At 38.6% G+C, this 15,686-nt stretch overlaps 1 protein-coding gene across 3 annotated transcripts in view; it reads right to left on the reverse strand.

Moving 5' to 3' along the window:
- The window catches only part of STAG1 (stromal antigen 1), a 409,713-nt gene that overhangs the window by 3,865 nt on the left and 390,162 nt on the right, over positions 1 to 15,686 (reverse strand). For all 3 annotated transcript variants that reach the window (XM_034995271.1, XM_034995264.1, XM_034995275.1), the window contains 4 exons: positions 7,392 to 7,597; positions 3,248 to 3,422; positions 769 to 879; positions 98 to 212 (listed from right to left, as the gene is read on the reverse strand). In XM_034995271.1, coding sequence (XP_034851162.1) covers positions 98 to 212; positions 769 to 879; positions 3,248 to 3,422; positions 7,392 to 7,597 — 607 coding nt within the window. The remainder of the gene's footprint in view (positions 1 to 97; positions 213 to 768; positions 880 to 3,247; positions 3,423 to 7,391; positions 7,598 to 15,686) is intronic.

Here is a 15,686-nt window from a genome sequence, read left to right on the forward strand (position 1 = left end):
CTCTCTCCTTCCCATGGGGTTCTGAAAACAAGAGCATCATCTTACACCAACATTTTCACTTACTTGAACAAAAGAAAATGTACTGCAATTTCCTTACCAGATCAATAACCATGGTGTCTTCAAATTCTTCATTCATATCTTCTAACTGGCTCCGGGAGGACATCATCACATCTTCAAAGATGGGCTCAGCGTCTTCCTCCATTAGGCCCCGACTGATAAGGAAAAAGCATGATCAGATAGCTGCTCAGACTCATTGAATTTGGAGTCCTGGCTCTTTCTTACAGTAGGTCTTCTAACCAATGAAAGCACATGTTCCAGTCACAACCCATAGGCTGCACAAATTATGATCCTGAACTAAGATAATTAAGGGTCATTTGTTTCATTCAAGATTTCATCTCAATTCATCAAAAGGAAGCGTAATTTAAATGCAATAGCAACAGTAGACGTTAACATTTATTTAGCTATGTATCAATTCCCACAAAACTCTGTGTGATTGGTACTATTATCCCAAATTTACAAATGAAGAACCTGAGGCATTGAGGTTTAGAGCTTGCCCAAGGCCATATAGCTGGCAAGTGGCAGCACTAGGATTTAAATGGTGAAAGCATCAAAAGTCCACACCCTCTATTTCTATCCTACATTGCACAGCATATCCTGAATTATGATCTTAACTCCTGAGACCAAATGTCAGAGGAGAGCCATCATTCCACAAAATGAACAGCATCACATAGTCATTATGTTCTTGTGCTACCTGATGTTAACACTTACACGGCATGCCTTACTCCAGTTCTCACTTTCATGTAGTTCATTCCTGTTCTGTCCTTCCGATTTAAATCTTCTAATTTTGGTTGGCCTAACCAAGAGATCTGCATCTGAGGACTAAGAGAATACATTATTCACTTTGTGGCAAAAGATGAATTTAGCTAATCAGTCCCATGCCAAGAAGGCCATAGTTGGCTGGCCTTATCCCCATGTATGGGGAATTAGCTGGATTTATTATAGAGTTAAGGGTGAGACAGATCATTATCGAAGGATCTACCTTTGCAGAAATGGCAGTAAGTTGCCCAAAGAGATGCCTAAGTCTCCAGGGATTCTGGCTGTGGTTGGTTGGTAGGTGTAAAGGAAACCAAAGTTATGTCACCCCAAAATACTGCCTCTGAGATAAAGGTTATTTTGAGCTGAAGGCAATTAAGAAGCAGGGAACAAAGAAAAAGCTCCTCCTTTTCTGCCTATAGGCAGAAAACAAATTCTCATTTTATGGGAGACAGACTCTTAACCTAGAGATGGCACCAGAGGAAACTATAAACACACCTTGTTAAACTAAACCTTATCTTCCTAATTAAGGAAGATACGGACTACATAGTCTCAGTTGGACTACTCCTAGTCCAAATTCCTTTGTCTTGTCAATTCTTCACAGATTTATTCTTTGTCTAAAAGGTATAAAAGCTCCCTGCTTTGGTAACTTCTTCAGGTCTTAATTCTATGGTAAAAGCTCCCATGTACATGTAAAGAAATCAGTAAAATGTGTATGCTTTTCTCCTCTTGGATCTGTCCATTTAAATTTTCAGACCCAGTCAGGGATCCTAAGAGGGTTGGGTAAAACCTTTCCCTCCCCTACAGGTGCTTAATTTATCAGGTTTGTTCCCCGAATCTTTGTCAAACAAGAGTGCTTCGGAGACCTCTGTATCCAGCTGCTGCCCTGCTCACAAGTGTTCCTACTTGGACAGCCAGTCCCCTAAGGGGCAGAAATGATGCTGGTCTTGTGGCTCAGAGCTCTCCAGAGTTGAACAAGGAAAGGTATTAACACATTTTCTTCTCAGTCCTTCTGAAGAGATTTGGAGTCAGGTGCATGCTGGGCTAAATTTTCCTCTCCCCTGTACACTTACTGGCACATGACACTTGCATAAACATGCCTCTTGGGGATTTTACAGGACGTAAACCTTAATGGTTTTTTAGTAGGTAACATCTGTCACATGAAGTTCTCTCTAAGCAGCTATCTTTATATCATGTGGGGCTACCACCTTGATTAAACTGATAAACCTATAGCAGGGAAAAGCAGACCACAGAGGGGAGGAACTAACAAGTGGTAAAGTCAGGGAAGTAAGGCAGGCTGCTCAAATAAGGAAGAATTCACCCTCTAGGAAGCGGGATGGGAATGCTGGTCATAAGGCAAACTACCCTCTACGAATGCTGTTTTGTAGTGGCTGACAATGATTATCCTTTTAGCTTTGAAGAAAGGCAGATCCTCTGGGCAAAGATGCTTTATGAAAACTCAGGATTTGAATAATTCTAACACTGCCTCTTTCCATTTTCAACCTGCTAAATCTGTTGAGTTCAACTGAGAATTCTCTCTCACCCTCAGAGTAATTCACAGCATTACCCCAATATGAATAGAAACACAAGGAGATAGGACAACTTCATAGCTGAATGGAAAATAACAAAGAAAAAGTTTTTTTATAGCAAAAGTCATACCAACATCATGCCTTTTCCAAAATTTTTGGGGCCCTGGTACTAGAAAACATATTAATTACTAGTGTGGGAAAAGGTAACGCTTTGATTCTCTCTTAGGGAAAGGGCAACTGTTCTGAGAATTTATCAAATATCTTGACAAATATCTTAATCCATAACAGTTTAAGTTTAAAATATAAACTTGACAAGACAAAGTACTATTAATTAAATGGATTATAAAAGGAGTAGTCTATTTGGTGTTCAGACTAGTAACAACCTTAGCAGAGACTCTTATAATAACCTGCATGTCTTTTTCACAAGTCCCCGAGAAGTAACAGACCTGCCCAATGAATCCAACTGAGCTCAGCACTTAGTGAGGCACCATGCTTTAAAGGTCTCTGGACTTCGATTAACTGATATCTATAAGTGTTGGCAGACCTTATTATATATTTTCTAATACAAATTATCTCTGCTTGTGTTTTTTTTTCTCATGAACTAACCAATAATATGTTTTAACAAAGTTTTTCTTGGATAGCTTTTCTTTAACAATTAAAGATTTTTTTTTTTTTTAAGATTTTTATTTATTTATTTGAGAGAGAATGAGAGACAGAGAGCACGAGAGGGGGGAGGGTCAGAGGGAGAAGCAGACTCCCTGCCGAGCAGGGAGCCCGATGCGGGACTCGATCCCGGGACTCCAGGATCATGACCTGAGCCGAAGGCAGTCGCTTAACCAACTGAGCCACCCAGGCGCCCAACAATTAAAGATTTTATACCAAGAAAATGAATTTTTACTACTTACTTGTGTAAAAAGTCAGGTTCAGAACCATGTTCAGACTCAGGTTCCTGAATCTGCTCTCCCATGGGCCGGCTATTTTCCCGCAGTACAGTGGAAGTGAGCTGTGGTGCTGGAAGGGGGCCAGGAGTCTGAATCATGGTATCAGTCCTATTTAGCCACGTATTATCCAGACTTTCATCTGTAAAATTCCAGTTAGATTCACAAAATGTCATGAGTGGAGGAAACTCTGGTAGAAGTTACAGCACAGACTTGCAGAACATGGCTCCTGGGTTAGACTGCCTAGCTTGAATCCTACTTACACCACTCACTTGTGTGACTTTCTGTAAGTTATTAAACTTCCAAAACTCAGGTTTCTCATATACAAAATAAGGATATCAATACCCAACCTCAAAGAGTTTTAAGGATTAAATGATGTAATGGATGTAACCATCAAATGTCAGCTATCCTTACCTTATCCTCTCTTCCAAGTCCCTCCTTCTCTAAGGATTAATTCACTGCAGAAGAGGAAGAATTAGGCCAGCCAGAGACCCCTCTAACCTTCTTTTGCTCAAGCAATAAAGGGCCTATTTGCTGGGCCTTACAGGGGCCCCAGGCACAAGCACTTAAAGCCTGGCAGACCTTTACGGAAAATCAGCAAATCCCACTGCACAACTGGGACACTGGTCACCAGAGAAATAACTTTTTGCCAGGCTGTATGTGCGGGGATGGGTTAAGAGGCTCACTGTTTTCATGCTTCTAAGTTCTACCTCTTTAGGGAAGCTCTCCTTAATCACCCTACCCAGCCCCGACTTCCCATTCTCTTTTAACTTCTAGAGGAAACAGAATCATTCCTACTTACTTAGGATTTAATTATACAGTGGTCTGCATTGGCAGGTGATTTGTCAACTGTATATGTTATCTCTGTAATTAGAATTAAATTTCTTCAAGGGACCAGGAGCTGTTTCTTCCTTCTTCTGGTCATTTACAAAGATGTGAGCAGATATAGCATTATTTATGTATCTAAACTACAGGCTGGTATAATGTTACATAAAGTTTCTACTATAAACATTCTAAGCTTTTTTTTTTTTTTAAAGATTTTATTTATTTATTTGAGAGAGAGAGAATGAGAGAGAGTACATGAGAGGGAGGAGGGTCAGAGGGAGAAGCAGACTCCCCGCCGAGCAGGGAGCCCGATGCGGGACTCGATCCAGGGACTCCAGGATCATGACCTGAGCCGAAGGCAGTCGCTCAACCAACTGAGCCACCCAGGCGCCCCTAAGCTATTTTCTTAATATGGGAAGATTTAAAAGTATTACTGCTATGCTTTTCCTTCTGAAGAATTTAAATGAAAAAAAAAATTTAAATCACAAAGTACACAGTATGAATCCCATTGTTTTTCTTCCTCCATTAAGTCTCAGATTTGTGCAGCATGTTAGGTTCCTCACTTGCTATCAAACATTCCATCTCTCAGTGTTTCAAAAATTATCAGACACGTGTATGTTCTAGATAAGCTTTTTAGTTCCTGGAAAATATTTAGCTATTGCCTTGTTAAGGTCATTCCACTGATTCGAAGCTCACTATTCAACAATCTCTTCACTTAATCAGCAAAAAGAGGTTTTATCTTCTTTTATTCATACCACTTTTCATTCAACATTTAATTCCTAACTTTTATTTTTTGCTGCACTTATAAGAATGGTTATCATTTAGGTTCTTAACCTGGTAAATCCATCTTTCAGCTCTACTACATGTCATCTTTCCCAGAAAATCTTTCCTGATTAAGAGTTTGATCACTCCCCTTTATGTTCCCAGAAAACCTTTTTCGCCCATCAGAGCACTGCCCATGTGGAACTGAAATCGCCTGCTTCTCTTGCTTCTCTGTCTTTCCATCTGTACTATGAGCATTTTTATTAATACCTAATCTCCAGCATTTCACACAGTTCTTAGAAAGGTGTATGGTAAAGACTTAATGAATAACTTCAGGAAGAACTCACTCTTCTTGAAGAGATTCTCCTAACCCCTAAGGGTTCCTCAATAAAAACACTTCTTGCAAAGCTTTCTCATCTTTATTCCAAACAGATGAAACTGCTGCCTAAGGATTCTGGGCACACGACCTACCTCAGTCTCTGGTAAATTTCAAACTGACACAACAGCAAGTTTTCTTTTTTGCAATTTAACAACAAATTATCTGGTTTATATATGCTTTTCTTCGTCCTGAAGATAATACTTGACTGCCCCATTAGTGAGGGAATTATATGTGGTTATTTCAATTCTCTAAGCTTTAGTTTCTTCTGTGTGAAATACAGATAATAATGTTTACTCAAGAGTTCATTTATAAAACATTTATACAGCATTCACTTTGTGCCACGTACTGACCTAAATGCTTTACAAATGTTAGTCAAGTAAATGATTAAATGCTAATAATGCATATAAAGCACATTCCTGGTACACAGCAAGAATTTAATGAATGTTGGCTAATAGGAATATTACATGTAAGAAAAGCTGTGAGTAAAAATATCTGTATATCTAGATCTATATCCAGACAGACAGACTGGATAGATGGATGGATAGATGGATGTGGCAGGGGCATCCTGATAGAGGCTGCTCTAGAAGACATTTTAAAAAGGAAGTGACTGGAGTCTTTATTTAGAGAAAAGTTTAGGATCCTACACTACAAAGACAGGACTTAGTATTTTCATTTTCTGGACCAAAAAGACTTTAAGTCCCAAAAATAAAAACTGAAAGAAAATCTTTAACATTAATTCTGTAAATATTTTCATATCTTTTATTCTCTTTGAAATACTGACATTCTGACAATAGCAGCTAACATTTACTGCATGTGCCTATGTGCTAAGCACTGTGCTAAGTAACCTCTGTGTGTATACTAAGTATTTTATTTGGAGTATCTCATTTAATATTTACAATAGCTGACAGACAGGATAGGTACTCTGATCATCCTTTGTGTGATCAATGATTGAGGCTGAGAGGTTAAATAACATGCTCAAAAGTCATACAGTTTAAAACTAGAAAGCCAGGTGTGAATTCTAGAACTCTAGTTTTAGAGTGTGTGCTCGTCACCAATAGTCAATACTGCCTCCCCAATGAGGAAAGAAACAGATTTAAATTCTAATTAATTCTGCTACAGGTTATAGCAAAATCTTTCATGAGTCACTAGTTTTTAGGCAGCAGAGGTGAGATACTGAAAGGTAATAGAAGGTTGTAAAAGGGAGCAGAGGAGGATTCAGATCATTGCCTTCCTCTCTCTTGGTTTGGAGAATATTTATTAGGAAAACCATGGAGATGGGGGAAGGTTATTTGAGGAAATAAGCATTTGTACTTTGAATTGTCTTAGTTTAAGAGTAATGCTCTAATAAAGAAATTTTTAGTCTTTTTGGATACATGAATTAACTACCAATGATCACATATTCATGACAATTCTTTTTTTTTTTTTAAGATTTATTTATTTGAGAGAGCGAGAATGAGAGAATGAGAGAGCGAGAATGAGAGAAAGAGAGAGAGTACATAAGAGGGGGGAGGGTTAGAGGGAGAAGCAGGCTCCTCGCTGAGCAGGGAGCCCGATGTGGGACTCTATCCAGGGACTCCAGGATCATGACCTGAGCCGAAGGCAGTCGCTTAACCAACTGAGCCACCCAGGCGCCCTATTCATGACAATTCAACTCCCTGGTTCCTACAGTCCATGAGGGTTATAAAACCAGAGTTGGCTATCATTATTTTAATGCACAAAAATAAATTACTCATCCATGGGGTAGAAATGGAAAGTTGTTTTGGTATATTCAATTTGCTGCAGAGGTCTACCTTCAACTTATCAGAATCTCTCCTACATTAGGATGAATTTTGGTAACTACCTTATTTTAAATTTTAATGTATTAGAGGGTCTATGATATGGGGATCAATTTTATAAACCTTTGTAACTTTCCACTTTTCTCTGCACCATCTTCCTCTGTGTTTCATGCTCTTCCAACTTCTTTTTCCTTGACCCTTTTCTCTTCCACTTTGTCTATTCCAACCTTTTTGCCTTAACCTCTCAGTATGTGTCAAATCTACAAGGAAATAACATGCTTAACAGTATTTCCTTGCTTCAACAGATTTGCCACTTTACCTCTGCAATAGTAAGCAAACTACTTGTCTCACAGCTTAAAGGCAGACTTACCTTCTACTCGTTTTTTGTGAAGTGGGGGTCGTCCTTTCTTATTTCTTACTGAGGATGTTTTACTGCTGCTACTTCCACTGTTCACAGACATTCTATCATCTTCACCTCCAGTGACTAACGAATTTCTATAGGAAATGAGTGGAAGCCATACATCTTCTCTCCTTTCCATCATTTGCTCCGTAAGGAATTTTTCTAGGTATGAATGACTAGAAACACAATAGAAGAAACAGTGATTTTCATGGAAGCACTTCATGTATTACTTATTTAATTCTTTCATAAAGTAAGGCTCTCTCTCTGAAAGTTCTGAAGAATCCCCTAGGACACACATTATACTTTTAACAGTGGTTACCTTTGGAAAAAGAGGGAGGAGAATGTAAGGTTTTCCTTCATATATTTCTGGAATGCTTTTACTGTTCTGATTTTAGTATATGTGCTGTTGAAGCGAGCACTGGAATGCTTTTAAATAGGTGAATGTATTACTAAGGTTGTGTGTGTGGTCCTTCCTATATCAATGTTAAAAAAAAAATCAGAAGTTTAGCTCAAAAGTTTATTGAACTTTCTTTTAAAGTGTTCAACCAGGGTAGGATTTCTGTAATGGTGGAGGGAGGAGCTTGGCATTACAACTTTTTAACTGGTGAAACTAATAAAAGATAATCATTTAAAGTCTTCAGAAATTGTCCTAAGGGCATACAGCAAATGGAGAAACATTTATTCAAGAAAATCTACCAAATCTCAGGAAAACAGTGAGTTTGTAGCATTTGAACCACAACCTGTTCCCTTCCCCTGTCCCCTCTCCCTCACCACTGCTACTCCAGGAGCTCTATTCTGGGCAGACATGGGTAAGAAGATGGGCGTTCCCTCTTTCTCTAGCTCCTCATCTACAGCTACCTTGGAAGAAGCAGGCCATTGGTAGGTTGCAGAAGCTCTGTTCTGGACAGTAGCTGGGAGGAAGAAGGCTCCCTTCTTTTCCATCCCCTACTTGTCAGGTAGTAACTCTCTCCCAGGCACAGCAGGCTAAGACCACCTGGAGGGACAAGCTAAAAACTAGGGGTTACCCCTGGCCCCCTGCTCACAGAAAAGGGGTGTTATTCTGGGAGAACAGGGATGCTGTCCCACCCCCAGCTCCTGTTCAGTGGCATAAAAGTTCCGCCCAGCAACCAAAGAAAGAGTAGAGCAGCCAGAAATTTAATAGAGAACCAGGGAAAGACAGCCAAGAAGAGCCCTCCTGGGATCATAGATGATCCTAGAAGTTGGCAAGGCTCTGCACATATGCTTAAGCTGCACCCAATCGTGGGCAAAAAGAACGGGATGAGGGTATTTTGTTATCATTCACCATGCCCCACATCGATCTATCAACACAGGGAAGAAGCCTCACTGGCACAAGGGCTTAAGCACAACCTCTAACCAAACACTGGTTAAAAAATAAGCTGCTCTGACCTACGAACGACTCCTAGAAAGCGTAAAAATCACAGTAGACTGGTTTCCAGTTCTGCATGTAAGGAGTTTGGAAGTTGTTACTGCATCCTGACAAGTAAAGAGCTCAACAGACTAAAAAATCAACAACTTCCTGGAGCCATAGAGAGGAAAATAGCTGTCCCCAAGATTGGGAGACAGAGGAGGTAACAGCTTATTGGAGCAGACTCAGAAACAAAAACCACCTTGAGAACCATTGCTGGGGTAGGAAAACCTGAGCCATAATTCACAGACTGTTGGAGATTCATTGTGACAAGTCTGAGAGTTCAAAACTCAGAGCGACCCAGTTATAGGCGGACCTCCGCATAATACTGTGAGATTTACCTCCAGAAGCTCAACTGGGTTTCCACAGTAAAATATTAGAGCAAACTCCCCTGTGCTTTTGGCAGGGGGAGAAGAAAAGGAACCACTCTGAAATCTGCCAGAGTATGTTATTCTTAACAAAGCCTCTCCTCAGGAGAAACTGGTTAGGCAGAGCACAACTTGCTGGGATATTATCAGAACCTAACCGATCTAGGGGAAGAGAAATACCCAACTCCAGCCAACTCTACCCATTTTGTCCCAACCATGGGTAAAGGAAAAAAACTGAGAAACACTTGTGAAGTTTATAGTCCAGAGGCATAGGCTCACTAAAAGACTGAGACCTATAATCATAGGACTAAAGAATGCTTCCCCTCCTCCCATACCTCATTACCATATTAGTAAAGGTAATTTACAGCAGTTCCTTTTACCTAGTACATCATGTTTGGCTATCAAGAAAAAAATTATAAGGCATACCAAAAGGCAAAAACACAGTGTAAAGGACAGAGCAAACATCAGAATCAGGCATGACAGAAATATCAGAATTATCAGACTGGCAATTTAAAACAACTATGATCAGGATGCCTAGGTGGCTCAGTCAGTTAAACATCTGCCTTCAGCTCAGGGTCTTATGCCTTCATGATCCTAGGGTCCTGGGATGGAGTCCCACATCAGGCTCCTTGCTCGGCAGGGAGCCTGCTTCTCCCACTGCCTGCTGCTCCCCTTGCTTGTGCATGTGCTCTCTCTCTGACAAATAAAATTTCAAAAAAATAAAACTATGGTCAATATGCTAAGGGCTCTAATGGAAAAAGTAGACCACATGCAAGAACAGATAAGCAATGAAAGCAGATAGATGGAAATCCTAAGAACCAAAAAGAAAAGCTAGAGATGAAAACTGTAAAAGAAACAAAGTAGACTGGACACAGCTGAGGAAAAAACCTCTGCTCTAGGGGACACAGCAAGAGAATCCTCAAAAACTTAAAAGCAAAGATAATGTAGATGGAGGTAAAACAGAACATCTGACTATAATACAAGTACAATAGGTGTTAATATAATGGGAATATGAGAAGGAGAAGCAAGACAATAATAACAATAATTTAAAATAGAAATGACAGAGAATTTTCCCAAATTAACATCAGATACCAAACCACAGATCCAGGACACTCAGAGAACACCAGCAGGATAAAATGACAAAACAACTACATTTAAGCATATCATTTTCAAACTAAAGAAGAAGCCAGAGGGAAAAAAAATACTTTATCTCCAGAGAAATAATGATAAGAATAATGTCTAACTTCTCCTCAGAAACCATGCAAGCTAGAAGAGAGTGGAGTAAAGTGTTAGGAGAAAAACCCCACCAGACTAGAATTCTGTGCCCTGCAAAACTATCCTTCAAAAGTGAAGGAAAAATAAAGACTTTCTCAGACTAAAAATTGAGAGAATTTTTGCCAATAGACCTGGTTTGCAAGAAATGTTAAAAGAAGTGCTTTAGAGGGGTGCCTGGGTGGTTCAGTTCAGTTAAGCATCTGACTCTTGGTTTCGGCTCAGGTCATGATCTCGGGGTCAGGAGATCAGGCTCCGTGTTGGGCTCTATGCTCTGCATGGAGTCTGCTTGAGATGCTCTCCCTCTCCCTACCTCTCTGCCCCTTCCTCCCACCTGCACTCTTTCTCTCTCAAATAAATAAATAAATAAAATCTTTTAAAAAAGTGCTTTAGAGAGAAGGAAAATAATATAGGTTAGAGACATGAATCTACATAAAGTAAGGAAGAGCACTGAAGAAGGAATAAGTGAAGGTAAAATAAAAACTTTAATTTTTCTAAACTGCTCTAATAAGTTTTTGTTCAAAATAATACCAACAATGTATTTGATTATGTATGTTTATGTATATATCACATATATGCATATGTTTTGATTATATATCCTTATATGTAAGTAAAAGAATGACAGCAATGATACCAGAGATAGGAAGGATGAACTGTGATTATTTTGTTATTATAAGGTACTCATACTACCCATGAAGTGATACAGTATTATTTAAACGTGGACTTGGATTTCCTGTAAATATATATTGCAAACTCTAAGGCAACCACTTAAAAAAAAAAAAAGTATCAATATGTTAAGAAAAGAAAGCAAATGGGATCATAAAATGCTCAATTAAAATTTTTTACAAAAAGCAGAAAAAAGAGTGGAAGACAAAATAAAAGCAAAGAACAAGGGCAACAAATAGAAACAGTAAGGAATACGGTAGGTATTAATCCAACTACATCAATAATCAATTTGAATGTCAATGGTACCAAGTAAGAGGTTGTCAAAGTGGATCAAAAAACAAGACCCAATACACATTTAATGCAATCCTTATCAAAATACCATCAACTTTTTTCAAAGAAATGGAACAAATAATCCTAAAATTTGTATGGAACCAGAAAAGACCCCGAACAGCCAGAGGAATGTTGAAAAAGAAAAGCAAAGCTGGCGGCATCACAATTCCGGACTTCCAGCTCTATTACAAAGCTGTCACCATCAAGACGGTATGGTAGTGGCACAAAAACAGACACATAGATCAGTGGAACAGAATAGAGCCCAGAAATGGACCCTCAACTCTATGGTCAACTCATCTTCGACAAAGCAGGAAAGAATGTCCAATGGAAAAAAGACAGTTTCTTCAACAAATGGTGTTGGGAAAACTGGACAGCCACATGCAGAAGAATGAAACTGGACCATTTCCTTACACCACACACAAAAATAGACTCAAAATGGATGAAAGACCTAAATGTGAGATAGGAGTCCATCAAAATCCTAGAGGAGAGCACAAGCAGCAACCTCTTCGACCTCAGCCACAGCAAATTCTTTCTAGAAACATCGCCAAAGGCAAGGGAAGCAAGGGCAAAAATGAACTATTGGGACTTCATCAAGATAAAAAGCTTTTGCACAGCAAAGGAAACAGTCAACAAAACCAAAAGACAACTGACACAATGGGAGAAGATATTTGCAAATGACATATCAGATAAAGGGCCAGTATCCAAAATCTGTACTCAACACCCAAAGAACAAAGAATCCAATCAAGAAATGGGCAGAAGACATGAACAGACATTTCTCCAAAGAAGACATCCAAATGGCCAACAGACACATGAAAAAGTGCTTGACATCGCTCGGCATCAGGGAAATCCAAATCAAAACCTCAATGAGATACCACCTCACACCAGTCAGAATGGCTAAAATTAACAAGGCAGGAAATGACAGATGTTGGCGAGGATGTGGAGAAAGGGGAACCCTCCTACACTGTTGGTGGGAATGTAAGCTGGTGCAGCCACTCTGGAAAACAGTATGGAGGTTCCTCAGAGAGTTGACAATAGAGCTGCCCTACGACCCAGCAATTGCACTACTGGGTATTTACCCCAAAGATACAAATGTAGTGATCCGAAGGGGTACGTGCACCCCAATGTTTATAGCAGCAATGTCCACAATAGCCAAACTATGGAAAGAGCCAAGATGTCCACTGACAGATGAATGGATAAAGAAGATGTGGTATATATAGATACAATGGAATATTATGCAGCCATCAAAAAACCCGATTTGCAACGACGTGAATAGAACTAGAGGGTATTATGCTAAGCGAAATAAGTCAGAGAAAGACATGTATCATATGGTCTCACTGATATGAGGAATTCTTAATCTCAGGAAACAGGGTTGCTGGAGTGGTGGGGGTGGAAGGGATGGGGTGGCTGGGTGATAGACAGTGGGGAGGGTATGTGCTATGGTGAGCGCTGTGAATTGTAAGACTGATGAATCACAGACCTGTAACTCTAAAACAAATAGTACATTATATTTAAAAAAAAAAAGAGAAGATAGTAGGAAGGGAAAAATGAAAGTGGGGGGTGAATCGGAGGGGGAGACGAACCATGAGAGACTATGGACTCTGAGAAACAAACTGAGGGTTCCAGAGGGGCAGGGGGTGGGGGATGGGTTAGCCTGGTGATGCGTATTAAGGAGGGCACATATTGAATGGAGTACTGGGTGTTATGCACACACAATGAATCATGGAACACTACATCAAAAACTAATGATGTAATGTATGGTTATTAACATAATAAAATTAAATTAAAAAAAAAAGACCCAAGTATAGGCTATCTATAAGAAATCCACTTTAAGTGTAAAGACACATATAAACTAAAAGTGAGTAAATGGATGGTAAAAGTTATCAAAAGAAAGCAGGAATAGTTACATCAATTTCAGACAGAGCAGACTTTAAAATAAGTAATCAGGAATAAACAAGGGCATTACACAATGATACAGGAGCCAATTCAAGAGACATAATAATCCTTACCATGTATGTCCCTTACAACAGAGCATCAAACTGTGTAAAGCAAAAACTAACTACAAGCAGAACTACAATTAGAAATAGATGAATCTACTATCATAGTTGGAGAGACTTCAACATCCCTCTATTAGAAATGGACAGATTCAGGGGTGCCTGGGTGGCTCATTCAGTTAAGTGTCTGCCTTCTGCTCAGGTCATGATCCTGGGGTGCCAGCCTCCCTGCTCAGCAGGGAGTCTGCTTCTCCCTCTGCCTTCCCCCACCCCGCCTGGCTTGTGCTCTCTACTCTCTCCAATAAATAAATAAAATCTTGAAAAAAATGGATTCAGCAGCCAGAAAATCAGTAAGGACATAGTTGAACTCAACTACACACCATGAGTCAAGTGGATAGAATTAATATCTACAGACTGACTTCATCCAAAAGCAGAATATACATTTTTCTCAAGCTCACCTGTAACATCAAAGTCAGAGGTCGTAAAACACATCTTAACAAATTTAAAAGAAGAGCAATCATACAGTGTCTGCTCTTAAAATTAGAAATTTAATTAAACTAGAAATCATTATCAGAAAGATACACAGAGATTAAATAATATGCTTTAAAATAACACATGAGACAAAGAAGCACTCCCAAGGGAAATTTAAAAGTATTTTGAACTAAATGAAAATAGCACATCAAAATTTTTGCAATGCAGTGAAAGCAGTGGTTAGAAGGAAGTTACAGCACTGAATGCACATACCAGAAAAGAAGATCCAAAATTACCAAATCTAAGTTTCCACATTAGAAAACTAGAAAAAGATGACCAAATTAAATCCAAAGTGAAAGAAAAGAAATAATAAAAATTAGAGTAGAAATCAATGAAATTAAAAACAGAAAGCAATATAGAAAATCAGCAAAATTAAAAGCTGGTTCTTTGAAAAGAACAATAAAAATGATGAGTTTCTAGGCAGCCTAAGGGGGTCAGGGCGAGGGGATGAGAGGGTACAAATTACTAATACCAGAAATTAAAGAGAACACATCATTACAGATCCTATGGACATTAACAGGAAAATAAAGGAATACTATAAATAACTTTATGCCCACATATTTGATAATCCAGATGAAAGAGATCCATTCCTTGAAACACAAATTGCCAAATCTCACACAAGAAGAATCTGAATAGGCCTATATCTATTAAATAAATTGATCCAATAATTAATAACCTTCCAAAACAGGAAGCACCAGGCTCAAAGGAGTTAACTGGTGATTTAAGGAAGAAACCTACCAATTCTCTACAATCTCTCTCAGAGGACAGAAGCAGAGGCAATACTTTCTACCTCATTCTAGGAGGCCTAATACCAAAACCAGACAAAGATATTACAAGAAAACTATAGACTAATAATTCATGAATATAAAGCAAAAATCCTCAACAAAATAGAAAAAGACGTATATACAGCATGATCAAGTGGGATATAACCCAGGTATGCAAGGCTGTTTCAACATCTGAAAAATCAATTAATATATTCCGTTACATCAACAGCCTAAAAAAGGAAAATCAAATATCACATCAATAAATACAGAAAAAGCAACTGACAAAACCTAACACCCATTCTTGATAAAAACTCTCAGTAAACTAGAAATAAAAAGGGATTTTTCTCAATTTGATAAAGACCATCTACAAAAAACTGTACAGCTAACATACTTAATGGTGAAAAACTTGAAGATACCCCACTAAATCAGGTATAAGGGAAGAATGTCCCTGCTCACCACTTCTTTTCAACATTGTACTGGGAATTTTAGTTAATTCAATAAAACAAAAAAGGAAATAAAAAGTATAGAGACTGGGAAGGAAGAAATCACTATTATTATTTGCAGATGACATGATTATTTGTCGAAAATCCTAAAGAACTGACAGAAAAATCTCTTCTGGAACAAACATGCAATTGTAGCAAGTTTTCAGGATACAAAATTACAAGTGGAATTTGAAATTAAAAACAATGCCATTTACATTTGCAACCCCAAAACAATTAAGGTGTAAATCTAACAGAAAATATACAAGTTCGATATATGAGGAAAACTACAAAACTCTGATGAATGAAATGAAAGAACTAAATACATGTGGGAAATTGAAAGAACTAATTCCATGTTCATGCCTACAAAGACAGTATGGTTAAGTCAGTTCTTTCTGACTTGATCTATATTCAATGCAATTCCAACCAAGATCTCAA

The sequence above is a fragment of the Mirounga leonina genome, unplaced genomic scaffold (genome assembly GCF_011800145.1).
Source record: "Mirounga leonina isolate KUSES-001 unplaced genomic scaffold, KU_Mleo_1.0 Mir_115, whole genome shotgun sequence".
Lineage (NCBI taxonomy): Eukaryota > Metazoa > Chordata > Mammalia > Carnivora > Phocidae > Mirounga > Mirounga leonina.